The 23,141-nt window shown below is 20.7% G+C and overlaps 4 protein-coding genes across 4 annotated transcripts; 1 reads left to right on the forward strand and 3 right to left on the reverse strand.

Annotated features, from left to right (window-relative positions):
• Positions 1-178: 178 nt before the first annotated feature.
• Positions 179-935, reverse strand: PRELSG_0606600 (CDGSH iron-sulfur domain-containing protein, putative; the record flags this gene model as incomplete). The annotated part of the gene is made up of 4 exons (XM_028675518.1): positions 179-274; positions 417-520; positions 620-689; positions 849-935. The coding sequence occupies 4 exons, from the start codon at positions 933-935 to the stop codon at positions 179-181; spliced, it is 357 nt and encodes a 118-aa protein (XP_028532099.1).
• A 933-nt stretch (positions 936-1,868) lies between these two features.
• PRELSG_0606700 (conserved Plasmodium membrane protein, unknown function) lies at positions 1,869-3,110 on the reverse strand (the record flags this gene model as incomplete). The annotated part of the gene is made up of 1 exon (XM_028675519.1): positions 1,869-3,110. The coding sequence occupies one exon, from the start codon at positions 3,108-3,110 to the stop codon at positions 1,869-1,871; it is 1,242 nt and encodes a 413-aa protein (XP_028532100.1).
• Positions 3,111-4,017: 907 nt separating this feature from the next.
• PRELSG_0606800 (dynein heavy chain, putative) lies at positions 4,018-19,689 on the reverse strand (the record flags this gene model as incomplete). The annotated part of the gene is made up of 1 exon (XM_028675520.1): positions 4,018-19,689. The coding sequence occupies one exon, from the start codon at positions 19,687-19,689 to the stop codon at positions 4,018-4,020; it is 15,672 nt and encodes a 5,223-aa protein (XP_028532101.1).
• A 1,690-nt stretch (positions 19,690-21,379) lies between these two features.
• Positions 21,380-22,339, forward strand: OMPDC (orotidine monophosphate decarboxylase, putative; the record flags this gene model as incomplete). Its single annotated transcript, XM_028675521.1, has 1 exon — positions 21,380-22,339. One exon carries the CDS (start codon positions 21,380-21,382, stop codon positions 22,337-22,339), a length of 960 nt encoding a protein of 319 aa, XP_028532102.1.
• Between the last annotated feature and the right edge of the window lie 802 nt (positions 22,340-23,141).

The following is a 23,141-nucleotide window of genomic DNA, read 5'->3' on the forward strand; positions in this document are numbered from 1 at the left end:
GTTTTAAATCAAAAAAATTATTTATCCGTTCTGGTTAATACGCAAAAAAAAAAAAAAAAAAAAAAAAAAAATTTAAAGATATTAAAAAGATACAAAAAAGAAAAAATATATAGAAAAAAGAAAAATAAAAGTTTATACCAAATTAAATCAAAAAAAATAAAAATTTATATTTATGTTTTTATGGATGAAATAACCATGTTGTCATAATACCAAACGAAAAAAGTGCAACGTATGTAAATAGAGCAGCTTTGGGAACATTTCTATTTGCTCGAACCTTAAAATTTAAAAATAAAAAAAAATAACACATTATTCAATAATAAAAAATTCAATTATTATTTAAAAAATTAGTAAATGTTAATATATTATTAAAAAAAAAGAATTTTTTTCTTTTTTCTTATCTCTTTCTTTTAATTTACCCATAAATCAGTAAAATCGTAATGTGGTTTGTGTAAACTTTGTTTACATCCGCACAAAAGTCTATATCCACTAGATTGAGGAATATACATCATGGGCTTAAATCCTTCATAAAAATTAGCATTAAAAAAAAGAATGATAAATATAATGATAAAATATATTTCTAAATATTCATATATAGACAATTTAGTTTTCATTATTTTACCTGTTCCTTTATGTGATCCATCACACCAAGGCTGAATTTTACTTGTACCGCAAGTACAATACCAATAAACCTACGTTTTCCGTTTTTTTAAAAAAATTATTAACGTTCTTTTTGTTTTAATACATTTTAAAATCAAAATAATAACTTATATATATATACTTATTCTCATACATTTTTCCTATTTATATATATATATATCAATTATTTTTTTTTTTATATTTCATTATACCTTTTTTTTTTCTACTTTAACAAGATAGGGATCAACTAAATCCGTCTTTACTACTGGATCATGAGGCCACCATTGTCCCCAACTCATTTTATTCTATTTTATTTTATTATTTTTATAGATTTATTTTAATTATTTTTAAAGATTTATTTATACTATTTATCCTATATTTTTTATTTTTATTTTTATTTTTTCAATTAAATTTTCCTTTTGCTGTATAAATTTTGTATTTTCTTTTAATTAATCTGTACTTTTTCTCTTATGTTATTTTCATTAATATAATCTACATATTTTTTTTAATTTCCTGTTAAAAAATTAGCTCTAAGAGGAATTTTATTTTTTACAATGTTTAAAAAAAAATATATACATATGCATATACAAATATTTAAAGAAATTTTATTATTTTTTTTTTTTTAAATTTTTTCGGTATAAAATTTATGCAAAATAGTACAAAATTTAAAGAAAATTTTTATATAATGCATATCATCAGTAAAAAAAAATTATTTTTAATACTTTTAACGTTAATACTTGTTTATAAAATCAATAAAGTTTATATATATATACAATATTTTTTTTTATTATCTAAAAAAAAAAAAATTTTCTTTCTAAATTTTATGCACATGATTGAAATCGATAAATATATATTTACAATTTTATTTTTTTTTATTAATTGAATAAGTGTTTAATAAGTTATTATTACAAATAAAAAAATTAAAAACGGCTTAGATTTCAATTATAAATACTTAAATTATTTAATTACAATCAATAGAATATTCTTGTTTTTTTATATTTCTTTATATTCGGAACATTTCAACATATTTTCTAATTAGTAATAGAACATAAACATGAAAAATTAAATGTAAACAAAAAAAAAAAGAATTTTATGAAAAAAAATGTAGATTTTTCTACTTTTATTGAAATAACATGTAGCTCAAATTAAGAAAATACTTAAAAAAAAATTATATAAAAAAAAAAAAAAGAGAGAAAAAAAACCAAAAAAAGGAAAAGAAGAAAATTAAAACATTATTGTATTATTAATTTATAAGCGTTAAGAGAGATAAATGAAAAGCCAAAAGAAAAAATACATATAACTAACAATATTATTAATCCCCCGAAAAGAAGATTTTTATAATTATAATATGAATTAAAGTAATTTATAGCAATATTTTTTAAATATGGATTATTTTGTATGTTTATCTTTATGTTTTCATCGCATAAGCAATTTATATCATTTATAAAAGCATAATTACCATAAAACTGAAAATCTTCACCTTTTTTTCTATTAGCATAATAGCTAATGAAAAATTTTGTAAGTCCATAAATTAAAACTAATGAACTTCCTGCTGATAATCCTGATGCAAAATCAAATAAATTAATATAATAGGATGAAAAATAAAAATATTTATAAAGAATTTTTCTCTTGATTAAATTATATAAAGGATATGCAAACATCAATATGAAAGAAGTCACATACTTTATTACAAACATAACATAATTCTTATTTGTCGAAAATAATTTTGCACATAAAAAAAAATATTGAATTTCTTTTTTTTTATGGTTTGATGTATTGCCACAAAAAACTAGTTTATTAGTAAATGATTCACATACAGAATTTCCTGTATTTTTATTTTTTTCATATATATTATCACTTTCTTTAACTGAAATGGCTTCATTAAAATAAACTCTTTTTTTTTTCTCTTGTACACTCTTTTCTTGTAATGATTCTTTTTTTTTTATTTCATTTTCATCTGAAAGATATTCAGTTAATCCTTCATCTGTATTTTTATCAATGCTACTTTCGTTATTCATTATCATATTGGCATCCTCATTAGAATCAAATTTTATCTTTTTTTCTTTTTCCTTGGAATTGCTCAATTTATTTTCGTTTTCATTATCATTAGCATTTTCTTCTATATCATTTTCTTGGATATCTTTTTGATTACAAGTGTTAATTAGAAATTTTGTAATTTTCTTCGTAAATTTGAATGGAACTAGCAGTAAAACAAATAAAAACCCTTGTGTAAAATGCCCTACATTAGTAATTGACCTAATAAACCTATTATTAACAGAGCTTAACTTTTTGTCCATAATTAGTTTATAAAATATTATTAAAAAAACTAAAATATGGGTCAATAATAAAACTACTTCCCAAGTCATAAATGTATTTATGAATTTTCTATATCTTGTTTTACAAAATGCACATCGTTCACTATTTTTTTCATTTTCTTTTTTAAATAATGCTTGTTTTATTTCCAAATCTTCCATTTTAATATATTTGTTCTCTATAAATGCATATACATGTATATATAATAAAAAATTTTAAAATATACTATTAAAATTTATAATATAACTTATGGAACATTTTTTTAAAATTATACTAAAAATATAAGATCAAAAAAGATAATTCAAAGTTTACAAGAAATCATATGGAAGTGAAACAGATTTAACAAAATTTTTTCATATATACCTATTTTTATATAAATTTATAATTAAAAACAAAAAAAAATTATAGCTAGCTTGAGTAAAAATTATTTTTTTTTTTATTATTTTGAAATAAGATGAAAGTAAAAAAAATAAAAAATGGGTTTAAGAAATTATTTGAAAAGGAAAATTAAATTATATTCTTTAACAAAATACACAAATTAAAAAAAAAGAAAAGAAAAGAAAAATGTAAGGGAATAATAAGAATAAAAATTAAATGTTTTCAATTAAAAAATATGAAAAAATTAGCTTTTTTTTTTTACTCGTAATTTTTATTCAGTTCCAAAAATATAAGAAAAGTTATATGTTATATTAAATGTGTTATTTTTATATTTTATTTTATCTTTTTTTTTTGTTGCAATTTTTTTTTTATTATAATTAATACTATTTTAAAACCTTTTTTCATCTTGCTATTAAAAATATAAAAAAAAAAATGTTCGAAGCTTCTTTAGAAAATAGAGCATATATATGCAGAATAAAGACAAAATCATAAAAATATGATATATACTGATGTTTTAAAAACTTAAAATATCATAAAAAAAACAAGCTTAATTCATATATTAGATAATTGATGTAAAAAATGAAAACTTTATTTTGTTCCATTTTCTATAATATTTGATTATTATTTATGAAAAAAAAAGTTTGTACTATATATATATCATATACTTAAAAAATTTTTTTTTAAATATTTTTAATCATCAGCAATATCGAGAATTAATGCAACACCTGCTAAAATCCATTTATCCGGACTTTCTTTTGTTTTTAATTTTATATTTGTTACGTAAGTATTTCCTCTCGATAATGTTTTATATACAGGGCATTCGTACACATCTGTATCTATTTTACCCATACTAATTATTGGCTTACAATGTATAACTGGCATTAAAAAGTATTTCTGTTTTGAAGAGGAATCACATAAAGTATTTTTTTCTACATCATAATTAGCACCGTCTAAATACAAACCATATATATAAGCTCCTTCTTTAGGATAAGAATGAATATTATTCAACGTTTTATTAGTTACTTCAATTTGCATTATAATTTTATCTAATTCACACTTTTCATTTCTAGATAATATTTGTTTAATTGCACTGAAAAAGCTATTTGGATTAAATAATAAGGAAATGTTAAAAACTTTGGGTGTTAATAAGGGATCATTAAACCAATCGGTCAAAAAGCTTATTCTTTCCTTCAAATTATTTACCCATGATGATAAATTTCTATTGCTAGAATAAGAATTATTTTTCCACAATTCTGGTAATTTATCTTTATACAAGGAGTTCATAAGAGATTCTATTTTACTAGTCATATTAATTTCCCCTTTAATTGCTAAACTTAATTCTTTTAATGAATTTTTCATAACACTAGTTAAAGAGTTCATTAAGGTGCATTCTTGAAATAAAAAATATTGCAAAGGAGTAAGTTGATCATCTGGTATTGATTTCATTAATTCTTCTACATTAAAAAAAACACTATCTATTTCACTTAATATTTCAGATAAAATATTAGATGTTTTGTTCTCCATCGTTTCTCCTGTTGTTAGTTCTTCAACAAAAGTGGATGTTTCCTTAAGTTTTAATTTTAATATATTTTTTAATAATTTTATGCTTTCATTTGTTCTAAAATTCATTTCTGCATGCTGATTTAAGCCATATAAAATAGATGATTCATATACAATTTGAGTATCTATATATTTCAAAATTTTGTCATACGAATAATTATTGGGGCTAAATAATTGTATATTTTTGGAAAATGGAATTAACTGCATTCCTTCTAATGATTGTTCTCTCATAAAGTAATTTAAGTAAGTTTTACATACTAACATATCTTTATCATTAACTATATGACCACCATACATAATTTCTCCGAAAATATATTTTAAATCATTCCATGGAACTTTTATAGAATTTTGGTTGTCTAAGTAATTAAATAAAACTTTTGCACTATCTCTTAAATCGCTTAAGCTAAATGGATATTTTATGTTAAATCCTTCTGCACCAAATTTTGCTCTTTCAACTATTATGGAATGAAAATAACATAACGAAAATAAAATATTTTTTGTTCTTAAATCTTTTTCTTCATAATCATCAGAAGAAAAAAAAGTAAAAGCTCTTTTTAAGTTTTCTTTAAAACCAGTTGGTGCTTCATTTGTTAATTTTATAGACCTTTCTAATATACTAATAGGAATGTTAGTTGTTATTTCTGAAGTTAAAAAGCATCTAAAATTGGGGTGAGATCCTTCTGTAGAATATTTATCTATTACATTTTCTAAAATTAAATTGAATTTAGCCATTAAGTGTATATTTTCTAAAACTATCCAATGGCCTTCTTTATGAGATAATTCTAGTTTTGACAAAGCTATTGATTCTTGTCCTTGTCCCAATGATACAACATGCAAATTATTATTTAAATAAAACTTATATTTTTTTCCTAATAGTTCTACATATTTTATAAAATCAGAACCAGGAGTTAAAATAAACAATATAGGTGTAGAATTCACCATAAAATTGTAAGAAGATTCTAAAGTATCAACGAAAGAATTATTTCTCTCCATAATTTCCTCACTGTTTGGTAATATATTTTTAATGTAATTTTCTAAAGTGACTGTAATTCTGTCTGGTCGTAAACATCTAATGATTAATAATTTTTTAAAAGAATAATTATTTAATTTTTTCCATTCTAATGGTAATTTACATATTTCAGGTTGAATTTCAGAACACCATTGTTTAAATTTATGCTGAGCATCTATATGAATATTAGTTGATAAATTTTCAAATTCTTTAAACTTTGATAATAATAAAATATTTTCCCAACAATCATCACTTAGCCATTCTTTTAGAGGGTTTTCACTCACATTTTCACTTCTTGGAGGTTTTAAAAAGAAGTTGAGATAATCCATATTAAAATCTTTATCAAATATTTTTTTTTTTTCTAATAATTTAAAAACAAATATACAGTTAAATAATAATTTATCTTTTTCTAGTAGTCCTCTGTTAATCCATGAATATATAGTTTTTCTAAAAGAAATTATTAATTTATTCATATGTTCATCATAAATGTTATTCTCTTCATTATTATCTTTATTATCTTCAACACTATTGTTAAAAAATATTTTTGAATCGTAATAATTGTCCTGCCTTTCCAAAGCCAAATCATTATTATTAAAAGCATCCGTTTTATTATTAGAATCATTGATATTATTTTTTTCATTATTAGAATTATGAACAGCTTCAATTGATTTTAGCAATAAATTAATGAAGGAATCTAATGAATACTGATACATGTAATTAATGTTATGCATAAGAATAAGAATGAAATAAACAATAGAAGCTTCATTAGCAAGAGTTCTATATAATTCTCTTGTTTTATTTATCTCACTTTCTGTTTTAATTGAATCTTCTACTTGTCTTTGTATGTTAATAGATGTATCTTTTGTAGTTTTTAAGCTATTGATTAAGGAAATATTATCAATTATAGTCGTTGAATCAACAGTAGATAGCTGATATAATATTTCATCCTCTAGATTATTTAGTATTATTTTATACTCATTTCTATTTTTAACTAAAATTTGTTTCTGTTTTTCTAATTCTGGCTTTTCTATATTTACAATAATGGCTAGTATTTGTTCTTCTAAACCTTCACATGTAACACTGAAATTTATGAGAGTACATTGGCTATTGACTTCAGGCTTGAAATGAGGATTACTTAGTTTAGTTTGTAAAATTAGATTAAAAAAATTAACTTTAACTACATTTTCATTTGAAAATGCTTTATTAATATTTTGGAAATTATGCTTTAAGTAATTTTTATTCATATCTAATTCATTGCAAAAATTATTATGGTTTTCAGAAGCATTATTTTTATTGCTAACATTATTATTAGTATTATTTTCGAAAAATGATTTAATTTTAGAAATTCTGCTTATTGCATTGGGAAAATTAAATGGCATTTCTTCATTATCAATTTTGATGAATGTATCATTCCCTTTTTTAATAAATTCTCTGTTTAATAAACTATCAATAACATTATCAATTTCTTCGTTAATATTTTCAATTATTAAATATCCTCCTTTTAAGATAACATTCTTAACTTTTTTAATAAAATTTTCGCAATTGAATTGTAAACATGTAATATTATTACCCCCCTTTACTTTTAACCACTTTAATCCTTGCAGTTGAGGATCAATTAACAATGGCCATCTATAACATGTACTTACAATTAATGCATTTTCAATGCTTATTTTATCTTCTGGTAATTTTTCATTTTTCCATGTTGCAATTTGTATATCTTGAACCATTATATCGATTGGAGAAGTAATATTGTTAATTAGAATATTGCTATTTTTTATATGTTCTAGCCATAATTTTTTCCACAAATTTATTCTAAAAGAACTAGAAAATACCCCTAGATATGTAATGAAAGAGGATAATAATAAGCAATCTCCATATATAAATTTTTTATTGGAATTGATAATAGATATTTCATCAGACCATCTAGAATATTCATCAGATAACATATTTACTAAATTTTCAGCTCTATTTAATTTGTCTTTTGATTCATTATATATTTTAATTACATTATTTTTTTCTTCATTTACTTCATTCATTTTTCTTCTTAATTTCTCTACACTATCTGTTAACTCTTTTACTTTATTTTCTAGTTGATCTAATTTTTCTTGTGCTTTATTTTTATTATTTGTCGCTTCTTGTAATTTATCCATTAATGGTTTCACTTTTTTATATACTTCATTATATTTTACTATGTTAACAAGCCATAATGCTAAGTAGGCACATGCAGAAGATTTTGTCTTCATCATTTCATAATTAAAAAATTTCTTTTGAATAAAAGGAGTTAATAAATTGACTGTTTCTTCATCCATGTTTTCTGCATCAAATTTTTGTAATTTACTTAAAAACTGGGTAGGATTGTTCATGATTTTCTGAGCAAATTTCCATGAATAGTTTTTTATTTCTTTTAGCGCAATTAATACAGCATGAGTAACATCTAAACATTCTTTGGGGGGATTTTGTAAAGATTTTAATTCTTGAATAGCTGATTTTGTTATACAATTAACTGCATCTTTTGCCTTATTCATAATAGGTAAAGCTTCACTTAATTCTTTATCTGCCTTTAATTGAATTTCAATTGCTTCTTTTGTAAATATTTCTGTTTTTTTTTTTTCTTCATTTACAATTTGTTGTTCTTTATTAGTAACTTCCGTTGCTTCCTTTACTTTATTTAATATATCATTTACTTCGATTTTTTTTTCTTCTATGTTTGTTATTTTTATTTCTATTTCTTTTTTTAATACTTCTACATTTTCCCTAGTACTAGTTAAAGCCAATAAACCTTTATTTAATCTTTCTACTGATTTTTCTATTTCAAAATTTTTAACGCTTAACAAATTTTTATAAAAATAAATATATTCCAAAAATGTTTTTGGAATTACATAATTATATCTGTTCTTCTGTTTAAGATATTTTTTGTTCATTTCGTTTGTACTAGTATGAACAAATGCCATATGTTCACAAATTTTTTTTTTTAATTCATCATTAATTTCTACATCATTTAAAAATTTATTTGCAACGTTAACTAAAGCTTCATATGGCCATGGCAAAAAATAAATAAAAGAAAAATTTGACAAAAAAGAAGGAAATTTAATTAATCTATCTCTGTATAAATTACTAATTGGTGAATGAGTAATAGCTATTTTAAAATTTTTTCTTATTTTGTTTATGTAATAATTAAATACATCTTCATTACTTTCCCCTATATTTAAATATTTTATTTGATTACGAATAGAAGAAAAAATGCCTAAATATTCATCTTTTGTAAATAAATTATTACATAAACCTGTTGATGTTAAATCATTAATATATGGTAGAAAGGAATCTAAAATATCTTTTTCTTTAAGTAAAAGAACATGAACATTTCCTGGTTTTATTGCGCATTTTAAGTGAAATTCTTGTAAATCAGATTTAAAATTATTTACATCATATTTATTATTAGTTGATATATTTAGTAAATTTAAAGAGTTAATAAAAATACTTAATTTTAATAAGGATTGTTTTCCAGAACCCCCAAAACCAATAAGCATTAAATGAGAAATGTTGAAATCTAAAATTCTACAAATTTTGCAAATCTGAATTATAGCATAATCAAATAAGACTAATGGCAGTTCTACATGAGTTGTATTATACTCATTTAATTTTTCGGTTAAAACTTCTTTTAATTGATAAAATTTCTTAACATTTAAATACATTTTATCTAGTCCATTTCTAATAGATATAAAAGATGTAAAGATATTTTTATTTAAATCATATATTAATTGTTTTTCCTTTTCTTTTGTATTATCATTACTGTTATTGTTACTATTATTAACGTTATCATTTATACTATTATTTATATTGCCATCTATTTTATTATTTAAATTATCAATATTATCAAAATTATCATTTCCATTAACATCTTTGTTATTTTTATTTTCTTCATTGATATTATCATTATAACTTGGGGAATATATTTTATGAGTAGAATTGATATTGTCTTTTTCATTAATAGCATCAAAAGTTTCTTTATGTTTTTCAAAATCATCTTTAAAAAATGGAAAATATTGAAGAACTTGTTTATTAAATATTTGTGTAAAAATATTTATATGATCATTAGATATTAACTTATTTATATATGCGTGTTGCGTTTCATGAAAAATAATCATCAAAAATTTAAAAGCATTATTATATATATCTGGATTAGTACATTTAATTACATTATAAAATATGGTATGGATATCATTTAAGTTAAATAAATAGTGAGGTGCAAAGTTGGATAAATTGAAAGAAATATTTTCAGTAATACTATTATATAAATCATAAGAAAAAGAAATAATGTTATTAAGGAGTCCTTTAATTGAATCATCAAATTTAAGTAAATGCTGTTTTAGAATAATTTTATATATATTTTCAAAAGTTTTAATGCTTATATCATCAATATTTATTATATTAAATTTATTTTGAATTCTTTTATCAATGAATTTATTTGTATTGTTATTAATGGTTCCTATAAATGATATATCATGAATAAATTTTTTTTCGTCTAAATTATCCCTATCATAAATTAATTTGTAAGTTAATAACTGCCTTAAAAATTCCAACGTTTGTTGTGTATCACAATTATCTTTAGCAGTTATATTTAAATCTTCTAAAAAGAATATATGTTTTTTTTGATTTGGTGGCCCATAAATTCTTGTGTTTCTTTTTTCTACATTATTTTCAATTATTTTTTGTAAAACAAATGAATTAGTGTAATAGTTAATACTTATGATAGTGTGGGTAAATTTTTCAATATTCATATTTAAATTATTTTTTATGCATTTTGTTTTTCCAGTACCGTTATTTCCATAAACTAAAATTGCCTTATTTCTATCCAAACAATATTTTATCATTTTTTCAATTCTTATTAATTCTATGGTATTAATATATATATCATCATAATTATGCGGTAACATATTTTCAATATAATTATTTATACTTTTCTTTTTTTTTCTTTTTTTTTTACTCTTTTTATGCCCTCTTTTTTTTTCTCTTTTTTTTTCTTCTTTAACTCCATCTTCATATTCATCTTCATCTTCATCTTCATCTTCTTCTTCTTCTTCTTCTTCTTCTTTTTCACCTTCTACATCTTCTCTATTTTCTTCTCCTTCTTTTTCCTCTTCTTCTATGACTATTTGATTTTCATAACATTTTTCCTCACTTTCAGATTCATTAAAATTCCATTTTATTTTCTGCAAAAATAAAATATCTTCATCTAAATATTCACTTAGGTGCTTCCAGCTATTTTCATAAATGTTATAAATATAATTACAACAATAATCATTACCCATTTTAACCTTTAAATTGCTTTTTATGTTATTACTAAAGATATTTTTAGAATTCATAATTTTATCATCAACTATTAAATTGTTAAGAACCCACATGTAAGAATTCATAAAAAAACAGTTATAATAATCTTTTAATATTTCGTAATTGTAATTAATTTTATTTACTATATTTTTCTCTTCATTATTCAATGCAGTATCTTTTATTTTACTATCATCAATATTTTTAGAATTATTGTTATTTAGTTTTAATTCCTCTTTGCAAAAAATTTTATCGCTTCTGTTTTTTTCATTCAAAGAATCTGTTTTTTCGAAATCTCTTTTTTCTTCTTTTTCTTCTTCCTCTATGTTTTTATCTCCTCTTTTAGTTTTAGAATTACTAGCATTACATAATACTTCATTAGCATCTTCATTGTTCAGGAAATTATTTTCTTCATTTTGTTTGCTTTCAATTTTTCTGATTACTTCGTTAATATATTTTTCATATTTGAATAAAAAGTAATCAATGTAATTGCATATGGATTTTACTATATCTAAATTAGAAAGTTCAAAAGCAAATTTGCATTGTTTTCTTAGCATTTCAATATTTTGTGCATAAAATATATTAAATAAATAATAAAATTCCGTCTTTGCAATATTATTATTCAGTAAGTTAATCCATGAACTGATAAATAATTTATAACTGATATCTCCTTTATTTATAAAAAGGACACCTCCTCTACTAACTGTTGCAGGAGATGCGTATTTCATATTGGTTATTTCAAAAAACAAATGCATTTCTTTAGTAAATGGTATTCTCTCATTACTCACTAAAGTTAGTACTTTGTTGTCATCCATTACAGTATTCATACTTTCTATCCACTCCGCATCAATATTTCCATCTAGTAAAATTATTTTATGTTTTATATTTTCATTATAAGGGGTAATATTTCTTGACATTTTTCTCATAATAGATGATAAAGAACCATCAATCCATTCATTATTTTTTGTTAAATATCCATAAAGTTCATAGGATTCAATGGATTTAGGATTAATAATTTCATATAAACAACTTTCTTCTATTTTATTTAAACTTCTAATCAAAATGTCTATAACACTGGACTTCCCACATCCATCTTCTCCTAATATAAAAACACAGTGTCTTACATCCATTAAATCTTTTAGTTGCTTCACTTTAAGGATAAAATTATCATCAATTTGCAAATTTGATTCTTTTAAACATATTTTGATAGCATCATCAAAACTGTAAATAATATTTCCTTGACTTTGTTCATCTTTTAATTCACTGTATTTTTTAGAATCATCAAAGTTTTCATTTTTGGAATCTCCTAAGTTATAATCTTTTTTATCATCCCTTTTTGTATCATTATATTGGGAATGTTCCAAATTATAATTTTGTGAATCTTTTACATCATTATTATTTTCGGAAAAGTGTTCATTAGATAATTCGTTTTTCTTAAAATTTTGATTATTGAAGCTTTGTGTAGGATTACTTTTATATTTTTCCGAATTTTGTTGGCATTTTTCTTCCTCAAAAATGTTGCAGTTAACATTAGGAAATAGGTCATTAATTAAACCTAAAAATATAGGAATATCTTCATGGGTAATTTTAGGTATATTAAAGTCTTTTAAAGCTTTCATTAAAATAACTTCTTCATCAAAATTACTGAATTTTCTTTTTAAGTTTCCTGCTTGTATTAAAACAACTTTAACAGCTCTTAAACCCCAATCGTAATGGATATTCTTCTGTAATAATTCCTTACATAATTGATACAATTCTACAAACTTATAGGATAATTTATTTGCTTTTATAAATCCAAATGACATTAACATATTTTCACATATAAATTTTATATCGGGGACAATCATAGAACAAGATCTAAATAAATTTTTTAAATTTTCAGGTAGTTCTGTTCTTCCTGCATATCCAGGATTCATAGTAATAAAAAAACCACATGTTTTTTTTAATACTATTTCATCATCAATAAAATGAAACATTGTTTTTTTTTCCTTAATAGCATCAAAAATACATTTAATTTGTGTACTAACAACTGATAATACTTCTATACTTATTCGATTGAATTCATCAAAGCATCCCCAAGCACCCGTTTGAGATAACCCTATGCAGATTTGTGACATATTAAAATAATTCATTTGATTACTGCAGTTAAAAATAAAAATAGCTATACCTATTGCTTTGGATAAATCTTTTGTTGTTTCTGTTTTTCCTGTTCCAGCCGGCCCTGCAGGTGCACCACCAAGAATTAAATTTAATGCTTGCGTTAAAGTAATATAGCATTTATCTGTTAAAGGGGTTATAACTAATTTACCTGAATTTCCAATATATTCATATAAATATTTTGTTTTAAAGTCACATATTTTTATTTCACAAGTATAATTATTAATTTTTTTATCATATACCCAGTAATATTTTAACTGTGCTTGCCAGTCAAAGGAGGTACTATCTGATATTTTTTTTTTTATAAAAGATATTATTACATCTCTTGTATGTACATCTAGTATAATTAAAGATAATAATTTCGTTCTTATATTATAATCTTCTGTTTTTTCTACTAATTTTATTAATTTATTTATCCTTTCAATTAAAATTTTTTTATAATCTACAAAAGCAGATTCATTCCCATTTTCTAATTCATCAAAACATTTATTGATTTCTTCTGTTACGACTATTTGATTACAAGTACATACCACTTGACTGATATATTTTGATATCATTGTTTCATCTCGATTATGTTCATCTAAATTTTCTGAATTTATTTTTGCATTTTCTAATATACTTCTAATGGTTATTTTTAAATGATTTTCTAAGTCTTTTAAATAATTTTCTACATTACCCTTTAATGTTAATTCATTCAAAAATTCTAAATGCTCGTTTTCAATACTATAAACACCTTTAGCTACATATTCTTTACATTCGTTATTATTATTATTATCATTTTTTTTTTTATTTAATTTATTTTTTATCTCATTGTTGTCTTCATAATCTTGTTTCATGGAATTTTCCTTTTGTTCATTTTCATCCTCAATTTTCTCAATTTTATCATTATTTTTTAGTAACTCATTCTCAAACATTTCTCCATTATTATCTTCTTTATTAGTACCTTCATTTATATTATCTTTGTTGAACTCAATAGTTTTAATAGCATTAAATACATCATTTATATATGGTAATATTTTTAAAGGATTTTTTCCGTTACTTAAAATATCTAGCAAAGCAATATTGGATAAAAAATAAAAGCGTGGGAAAGCTTTTTTTTTTTGATCTAAATAATCATTTAAAGCCTTTTCACACAATTCTATGTTTTTAAAAAATTTACTTAATAGATAAAACAAATCCTCATTTAAGCATACTTGTAGAACATTTTTTTGTTCAGATGCACTTTGAATTATTTCTTTATATTCATTTTCAATGTTAAAAAACATTTTACTTTCTTGAGGTAACTGTGAATGAATATCTTCTGAGTTCAAGTAAATAGGTTGCAATCTTTCAAATTTATTCAAAAATTTTCTCCATATATTAATTACTTCATCAATTTTTTTCAAATTTTCTTGTGTATTTAATATGGTTTCTTGAATAAATAATATATATTTTTTCTGATTAATAAAAAATAATATTTCAGAAGTGTGAACGTCAACAATCTCTAATATCATATCCATATTGGTTATTTGAATGTAATTGTTTTTTTTTAAAAATTCAAAGTTCATTTGTTTCCATATTATATTTATTTCCTTTATTTTATTTTCTATTTTTCTTTCTTTCTTAGCTTGTTCTATGACATCGTGAACAGCGTCAACATGCTTATATAATTTTAAATCAAAAAATTCTTGCAATGTTAACTCTTTGTATTTTATTTTGAAATTCTTGTTTATAAGAATATCATTATTTATACTTTTTTCATTATCGTTTGTGTTACCATTATTATCTTCTCCGTTAATTTCTATCTCATTCTTGTCAGTGTTATGTGTTTCCATGCTCAAAGAAATGCTATTGTTTTCTTTTTTTTTTGAATATAAATTATTAACACTTCCAGATATATTTATTATTATATTCCAATGCCTATCAAATATACAATCGTTATTTAAATCCACTAAAAGCGGTAATATAGAAGATAACTTTTTTAATTCTTTAATTATATACTCATATATAGGTAAATGTTTTAAATCAAAAAATTTTTTTCTTATATATAGTAATATAAAATCAATTATATAAATATTACTATTGACATCTATATCTTTCCATAACTTTTGTTTTTCTTTTTCTATAAAAAATATCACACTATTCGTCAGATCCCATAAATATTTTAAATCTCTTAGTTTTAAGTCAATTTCTTCTAATTCATCAAATACAGTTATATCTATTTCAAATAAAATTTCTAATTCATTATGATACTTCTGCTTCTCTTTATAAATTTGAAAACTTTTTCTAAAATCATTAATTTTTTCGTAGGGAGAATTATAAATGTCTTTTGGAGTACTTGGTATATTTTTAAATATATGTTTCTTAAGATTGCTTAATTCTTCTTTAAAATTTTTTATTTCTATTTTAATATTTTTAATTTCATTATTTTTATATTTTAGTATTTTTTCTTTAATTTCATTATATTGTACTTCCACTTTCTCTTTATTTTTTTCTATATTATCTAAGACATCATTATATTTAATGACTATATCTAAATCTTTTAAATTTTCCATTATTTCCTTAATTTTTTGAAAAATTAAAGGAACAATTTTTCTACTTAACTTTACACTTCTTAAATTTCTCATAAGATTATAAAATATATCCTTTTTTTTATTCATATCTATATTTTTTTCCTCTTTAATAGGATTAATATTATCATCTTTCTCCATATTATTTCTATTATGTTTCTCATCTTTATTAGAGATATTTTTATTGTCCACTTTTTTACTGAAAAATTCAACTATTTCTACTTCATTTAGATTGCTAATCACATTTTCATAAAATGAATTGATTGAATATATAACATCTTTCACGAAGTTTTGCAAATATTCACAGTATAATGATATATTTTTTTTAGTAAAAGAAATTAATCTTTCTACTAAATTTTCAGAATAAAATGAAATAAAATTTATTGCTTCATATGTTTTTAAGTGATAAAAATTATTCAATTCTTCTTTTAATGATAATATTAATTTTTTATATGAATGAACATTGGGAAATAAGTGAGGAATATTTATGTTAATAAGTTTCAATGAATCTTGAAAATTGTTATTATATTCAAAGTAATTAGGATATAATGATATTTCATTTTTTTGTTTAAATAATAAAAATTCTTTTTTTATATCTATTTTCCATATATATTCATATTTTTTTAAGCTTTCTAAATATTCATAACTTTTTTCAATTGTATTTTCAAAAAAGGTTTCTATTTTGTTCTTGTTAGAATTTACACTTAAACTTAATAGAATCTCATTTATATAATCTCCGCTTTTAATATCTATTCTTTTGATACCTGAACATAAATTCATAAAGTCATCTATCCATTTATAGAACATGGATGTTATACAAAAAGATTTTGTACTTCTTAATTTTAAATCTAAATTTAATTTATTTTCTATAAAATTAATTTTTATGGTAAATAATTGCTCATCTTTTTTATTAAATTTCATTACTTCGTATAAGTTATTAAATAAAAAGTTTGTAAGTTCTATTAATTTATCTATTATTATATTATTTAAAAATTTTAAGTAATTTTTCCACATGACATTATTTTTTTTTATTTTTAATATATCATAAGACTGCTTAATATTTATATTAATACTTTTAAAATCATCATTCAATTTTCCTTTTAATAATGATAAATTATTTTTGTAACTATTTAAATAATTATATATATCTTCATGCTTTTTTCTTTTTTCAATAATTGGTTTTTTTAGCCAACTGTTTGTCAAATTTAAAATAGATACTATGTTATTATGAAGAATAGAAATGTTGTTATATATATCTGACATATCTTTATCTACACTCTCAATATACTCATAAATGTTATCTTCTGACCATTTTAATTCTTTAACACCTTTTAATAAGGTATTTTTTATAGCATCAATTTTTTCTTCAAATAAATTTTTTTCTACATCTAATGTTTTAGTAATAACACTATTATATTTTTTTGTGATATTATTTAGTATATTAATAAATTTTTTAAATGTATTTGCTTTATTATAAATATTTAAACAATCTTCATTTACAGTCAAATTATTTAAAAAGAAATTTTTTATATTATTTATGAACATAAATATGTATGGATGAAAATTTACATAAAATTTATCCGATTTTATTTTAAAAATACTTTCATTTAAAAAATTATTTACAACATCAATGGTTTCCGTAAACCATTCTTTACTTACCTCAGAAATATATCTACTTATTTTTTCAGAAATATTTTTATATAAACTATTTATTTCGTCTGTCTTTTCATTTTGAAATTTTAAAATTTTCATTATTTTTCTTAAGGGAAAATATTGTTGTTCAATTCTTTTTAATAAAGATGTGAACAAATTTATAACTTCACAAAACAGGGGGGAATTTTTATTTATACTTAAATTTTTTAAGTTATCTTCAAAATCTTCTTTATTTTCATTTACCCTTTTTTCTACCAAGACATTTGTTTTATCATTTTCATTTATATTAAAATTTTCTTGATTTTCTTTAATATAATCTTTTTGATCATCATTATTAAAACTATGATTTCTTGTTTGACAAGAATTTTCAAGAAACATTTTTTTATTATTTTCAATAATTGTTTTATTTTTTATAAACAAGTTATCCACTAATATGAATTCTTTCTTTAAATCTTGACATAAAAGTGATGTATGTCTTATTAATTCTACTTCAATTGCATGTATATCTCTTAAAATTAAAAAAGAGTTCAATAATTTGATATTTTTTTTCAAATCATTATCAAAAGAGTATACAAATACACATATTAATCTTTTGTTTAACTCCTTCACTTTACATTCAAAAGAATTATATTTGTTTATAAAAATATTTTCTTCTTCATTTAATATTTCGTGATTTAGGTCTAAGAAGGCTTCATTAATTATATTAAAATCACGAGATATATTATGAATTTCTTCAGTTAATTTTTTTCCTTTTTCCCCAGGAATTTCAATTTTTTCTAATTTCATGTAAGTCTGATATATTTTTAAATATTCAATTAGTAACTTTAATTTATACATATATAAACTAACAGAAGGGAAGTAAATGTTTTCTTCTTCTATTTCGTTTTTTATATTATTAATTTCCATTATTTGTTTTTCATCATTGAAATTTATATTCGATTCATATAATGATTGCAATTTTTTATTTTTTTCCTTATATAATTTAAACAAATATAAAAAGTTTAAGAGGAAATTTAATATTGAATATAATTTACTTTTTAAAATATCTACACAATTATATATAGAATTTATAATTTCTTGTGTACTAATATTCTGATTACATGAATTAATTAACACTTTTGATAAAAAATTAAAAACAAATTTACAGTTTTTAATTAAGTAATTTGATTTTTCAATAGATATGGATAAAGCATGAATAATAGGCAAAACATATTTATTCTTTTTTTCTATATCCTCCTTGTGATTTTCTAGTTTTTGTAAAAAATGTACTACTGGTTTTAAATGGGTATATAGATCAGAAACTTCCGATTTATGTTCAATGATTTCATTTTTTATATTTTCAATTATATTCTTGTAACTAGAATTTTTTTTTTTTTCCAAAATTATATTTATTATTTCTTTAAAATTTTCTTTGTCTATCTCATTATATAAATAGTTAATGTTTTCATTTTTATTTTTTAGGCATTTTAGAAATTCAAAACAGTTTGCATAATTTTTTTTTTTATAATTCATGAAATTTCGTAGAATTATGTGGTAACATCTAATAAAATGTATTAAATATTCTTCTATATTGTTTACATTTTCTTCTTTTACGTCAAAAGTTAAATATGGTAATATTAATTTTTCTTCTTTTTCTCCATAAATAATTCTTAAATTAAGTAAAAAATTATTAAATTTTTTTTTCATTTCTTTTAGAAGGGAAGAAGAATTTATATCTTCATTTTTATTCATAAAATTAAAAAAAAAAACTTCTAAAAAGCTTCTTATAACATTTTCGGCATCATTATTCATTTCCAAAAATAAAATATTGCTTTGAGGTGTTTTATAAATTATCAAAAACTTTTCATTTTTTCTTTTTTTAAAGAGATCTAAAATGGAATCATATATCTTTATTGAATCCTTCTCATGAAAAACAAATAAACATTCCTCATAATTTGAGTGAAAATCATTTAATAATTTAATTGTGTTTTCATCATTCTTTATATTATTTATTACTTCTTCCTTAAGACAACCATGAATATTAAAAAATTCTAATGTGCTTACTAAAATTTCTTCAATTTTTTCGTTATAATCACCATCAAGATTATTTAAATCATTTGCTTTATTCATTGTATAAAATACTTATAAAATAAATTTATATATATATAAATATATATATAATAATGATAAAATAGTAAAAGATAAAAAAAAAAAAAAAAAAAAAATGGATGTAAATTAAGACTGTTTATAGTTTTTTTTTTTATATAACTTAAATTTTCTTTTATAACTTTGAGTATATGCATATATATACACATATTTCTAAATTTTTATACTATTTTTTTTTTTTTTTTGGAAGCACTTCATTAGAATTTGTTAATGTCTTTTTTTCTTTTCTTAATATATATTTTATTATCTATAATTTCCCATTTACATAATTTTTTTTATATTCTTATATCTAGAAAATATTTGTAAAAAAAACATACAATGAAATCAAAATGATGTGTCTATTTTTAAATATATGCATTCTATAAAATTTTCATTATTTCCATTTATAATTCTTTTACACTTTTAGTGTATATTTCTTTGTGCATTTTAACATTATTAATATTTTATTACATTATTATTATATATTTTCTTCTGCTTATTTTGGTGAGCACATTTTCGCTAATAACAGTATCGCTTCTATTTTTCTCATGTTTTTCCAAAAAAAAATTTTATTTTTATGAATTATTTTATTGGTATAGATAAAAAAGGTAAAAATATTAACCATTTTATAAATTTGCTTTTTAAAAGTGTTCTGTAGACATAATACATAAAGTAAAAAGTATCTACATGAGTCATATAGATATTTTAATATAAAAAAATGTGCATATCAGGAGTATATATAAAAAAAAATTAGTAACATATGTTCCTAAAAAAAAAAAACTATAATAGCTAGTATAAAAGTTTAATAAAAACCAACATTAAAAGCAAATAAAATTAAAATTACAAAAGAATTATATCATTAATTCATAATATAAGTTATTTAATTAATGCTTTTACATATATTTTGATAATATAAAATTATATACAAAACCACAATAAGTGTATACATTTAGAACATAAAATGTCGTACAAAAAATGTTTCAAAAAGAAATTGATTAAAATGAAGGATATATTACTTCGCTATAATAAAAAGTAAAATATATATTCTTTTCTTTTTTTTAATTAATAAGTATATGAATAAGGAATTTTATTAATAACAATTAGATTTTTCTTTTTTTCCTATAAACCAATAAATCTTCTTTAAATATCTCCATCTTCTTTTTTATTTATTTTCTTTAAATATTTGTAAAGTATTAAGCATTGAGTTGGGATTTATAATTCCATTTTTAAATATTAGTACTATATGTATATTACAAAATTTTTATCATTTTCGTTTTCTTAATACTTTCAATATATCTTTCTTTAAACATCTTAATAATACTGTTATTTGTTATTTTATTATTATATAAGATACTTTTTTTATGTTGGTTTTAATACCTTATAATAGTGTATCTTTCATTTTTCTCTTTTTTACTTATAAAATTTTTTTTAATGAGTTGTTATATTTAAAAATGTAAGTAAAGCATAAGAATTAAAAATATTATAAATTTTCTTAAAAATGTTCTGTATTACGTAAATACAAAAAAAAAAAAAAAAAAAAAAAAAATTAAAACAAAATAAGTCTCCATTTGGTAATTATGAGCATTAAAGAGAATTACTATAAAAATTACATAATTTTTTTAAAAACAAAAATTATAAAATATATAATATAAATAATTTGCAAATTTTATTAAAAATGAATTTAATTAAAAAATTAGAAAAAAGAAAAGATGAAGTGAATGGCTGTTTGTGTATTGGTTTAGATCCTGATGAATATGATATCAGAACATTTATGAAAAATGAAAAAGAAAATGGATACAAAAATGTCAAGAACAACTTAAGTCAGGATGGAATGAAAATTATTGAAATAGGAAAGGAAATTTTGTTGGAATCCTGTGACAATTTAAAAGAAAAAGATGAATTATTTTACTTTTTTAACCATTTTTGCTTTTATATAATTAATGTTACTAAAAAATATGCGCTAGCATATAAAATGAATTTTGCTTTTTATGTTCCTTACGGTTCAATAGGTATAGATGTTTTAAAAAATGTTTTTGATTATTTATATTATATTAATATACCGACTATTCTCGATATGAAAATAAATGATATTGGTAATACAGTTAAGAATTACAGAAAATTCATATTTGAGTATTTAAAAAGTGACGCATGCACAGTTAATATGTATATGGGAACGGATATATTAAAAGATATATGCTTTGATGAAGTAAAAAAACAATATTATAGTGTTTTTGTTCTTATTAAAACAACTAACCCAGGTTCTTCCATTTTTCAAAATAAGCTTTCTTTATGTAATAAGCAGTCATATATGGTTATGGCAGAAGAAGCACATAAAATTTCAAAAGAATTAAAAATGGAAGAAAATAATGAATTTATTGGTTTTGTTGTTGGATCAAATAGTTTTGAAGAAATGAATATAATCAGAAAACAATTTCCTGATTGTTATATTTTATCACCAGGGATAGGGGCGCAAAATGGTGATTTATATAAAACATTAATGAATGGTTATAATAAAAGTTATGAAAAGATTTTGATAAATATTGGAAGAGCCATAACTAAAAATCCTAACCCTCAGCAAGCTTCTGAAACATACTATAATCAAATTAGTCAAATTTTAAAAGATCTAGAAAAATAAGCATATAATTACTAATTAAATTAAACGTATATATTTCTATTTGAATACTTACGTAAATTATTATTATAAATATAAAATATATATATATATATATATATATATATATATATATAGATTAAAACAATTTATTTACTTTTAATGATTTATTTATAAGATATTCCCTTTGTTATATTTTTTTAAATATTATAAAAAAATAAAAAGAAAGGGATATAATCAAAAGTAGACATTTTTTTTAATTCATATTGTAATATTTTATGTTTTTATATAAATTTAGCTCGTTTTTTAAATAAAAATTATGATGACTAGTCTAAATATTCTCTTTAGTGAAAAATAATATAGAAACAAAAAAAAAAAAAATATAGAAGTGAAAAAAAAAGTGTATCATTAATTTATAGTGTAAATCATTTAATTAATCCCTTTATTAATTATTTATAAAATAAAGTTATGCACAAATAAATAATGAGGATACACATATATAGGGCATAACATGTTCAAAAAACGTTTCAAAAAAAAAGATGTACATAATATAATATATATTATTTTATTATAGAAAAAAATTAAAGTATCATCAGAAGAAATAAATAAATCCTTTTCTAATTTTCGTATAATTAGTTTATTCCTCAGATGATTTTAAAATCGTAACTATCTTTCCTATTTTTTTATAAAGAAAAAAAAAGTTTGTATTAATAGATTTATGTGGCTTCATTTTTTCCGAAATAAACAGTTTGCCCATATTTGTGTGCTAAATATTTTGATAATGAAAAATACATAATTTTATAAAAACAATAGCAACAAGAAATGC

This window comes from Plasmodium relictum, assembly GCF_900005765.1.
Source record: "Plasmodium relictum strain SGS1 genome assembly, chromosome: 6".
Classification (NCBI taxonomy): domain Eukaryota; phylum Apicomplexa; class Aconoidasida; order Haemosporida; family Plasmodiidae; genus Plasmodium; species Plasmodium relictum.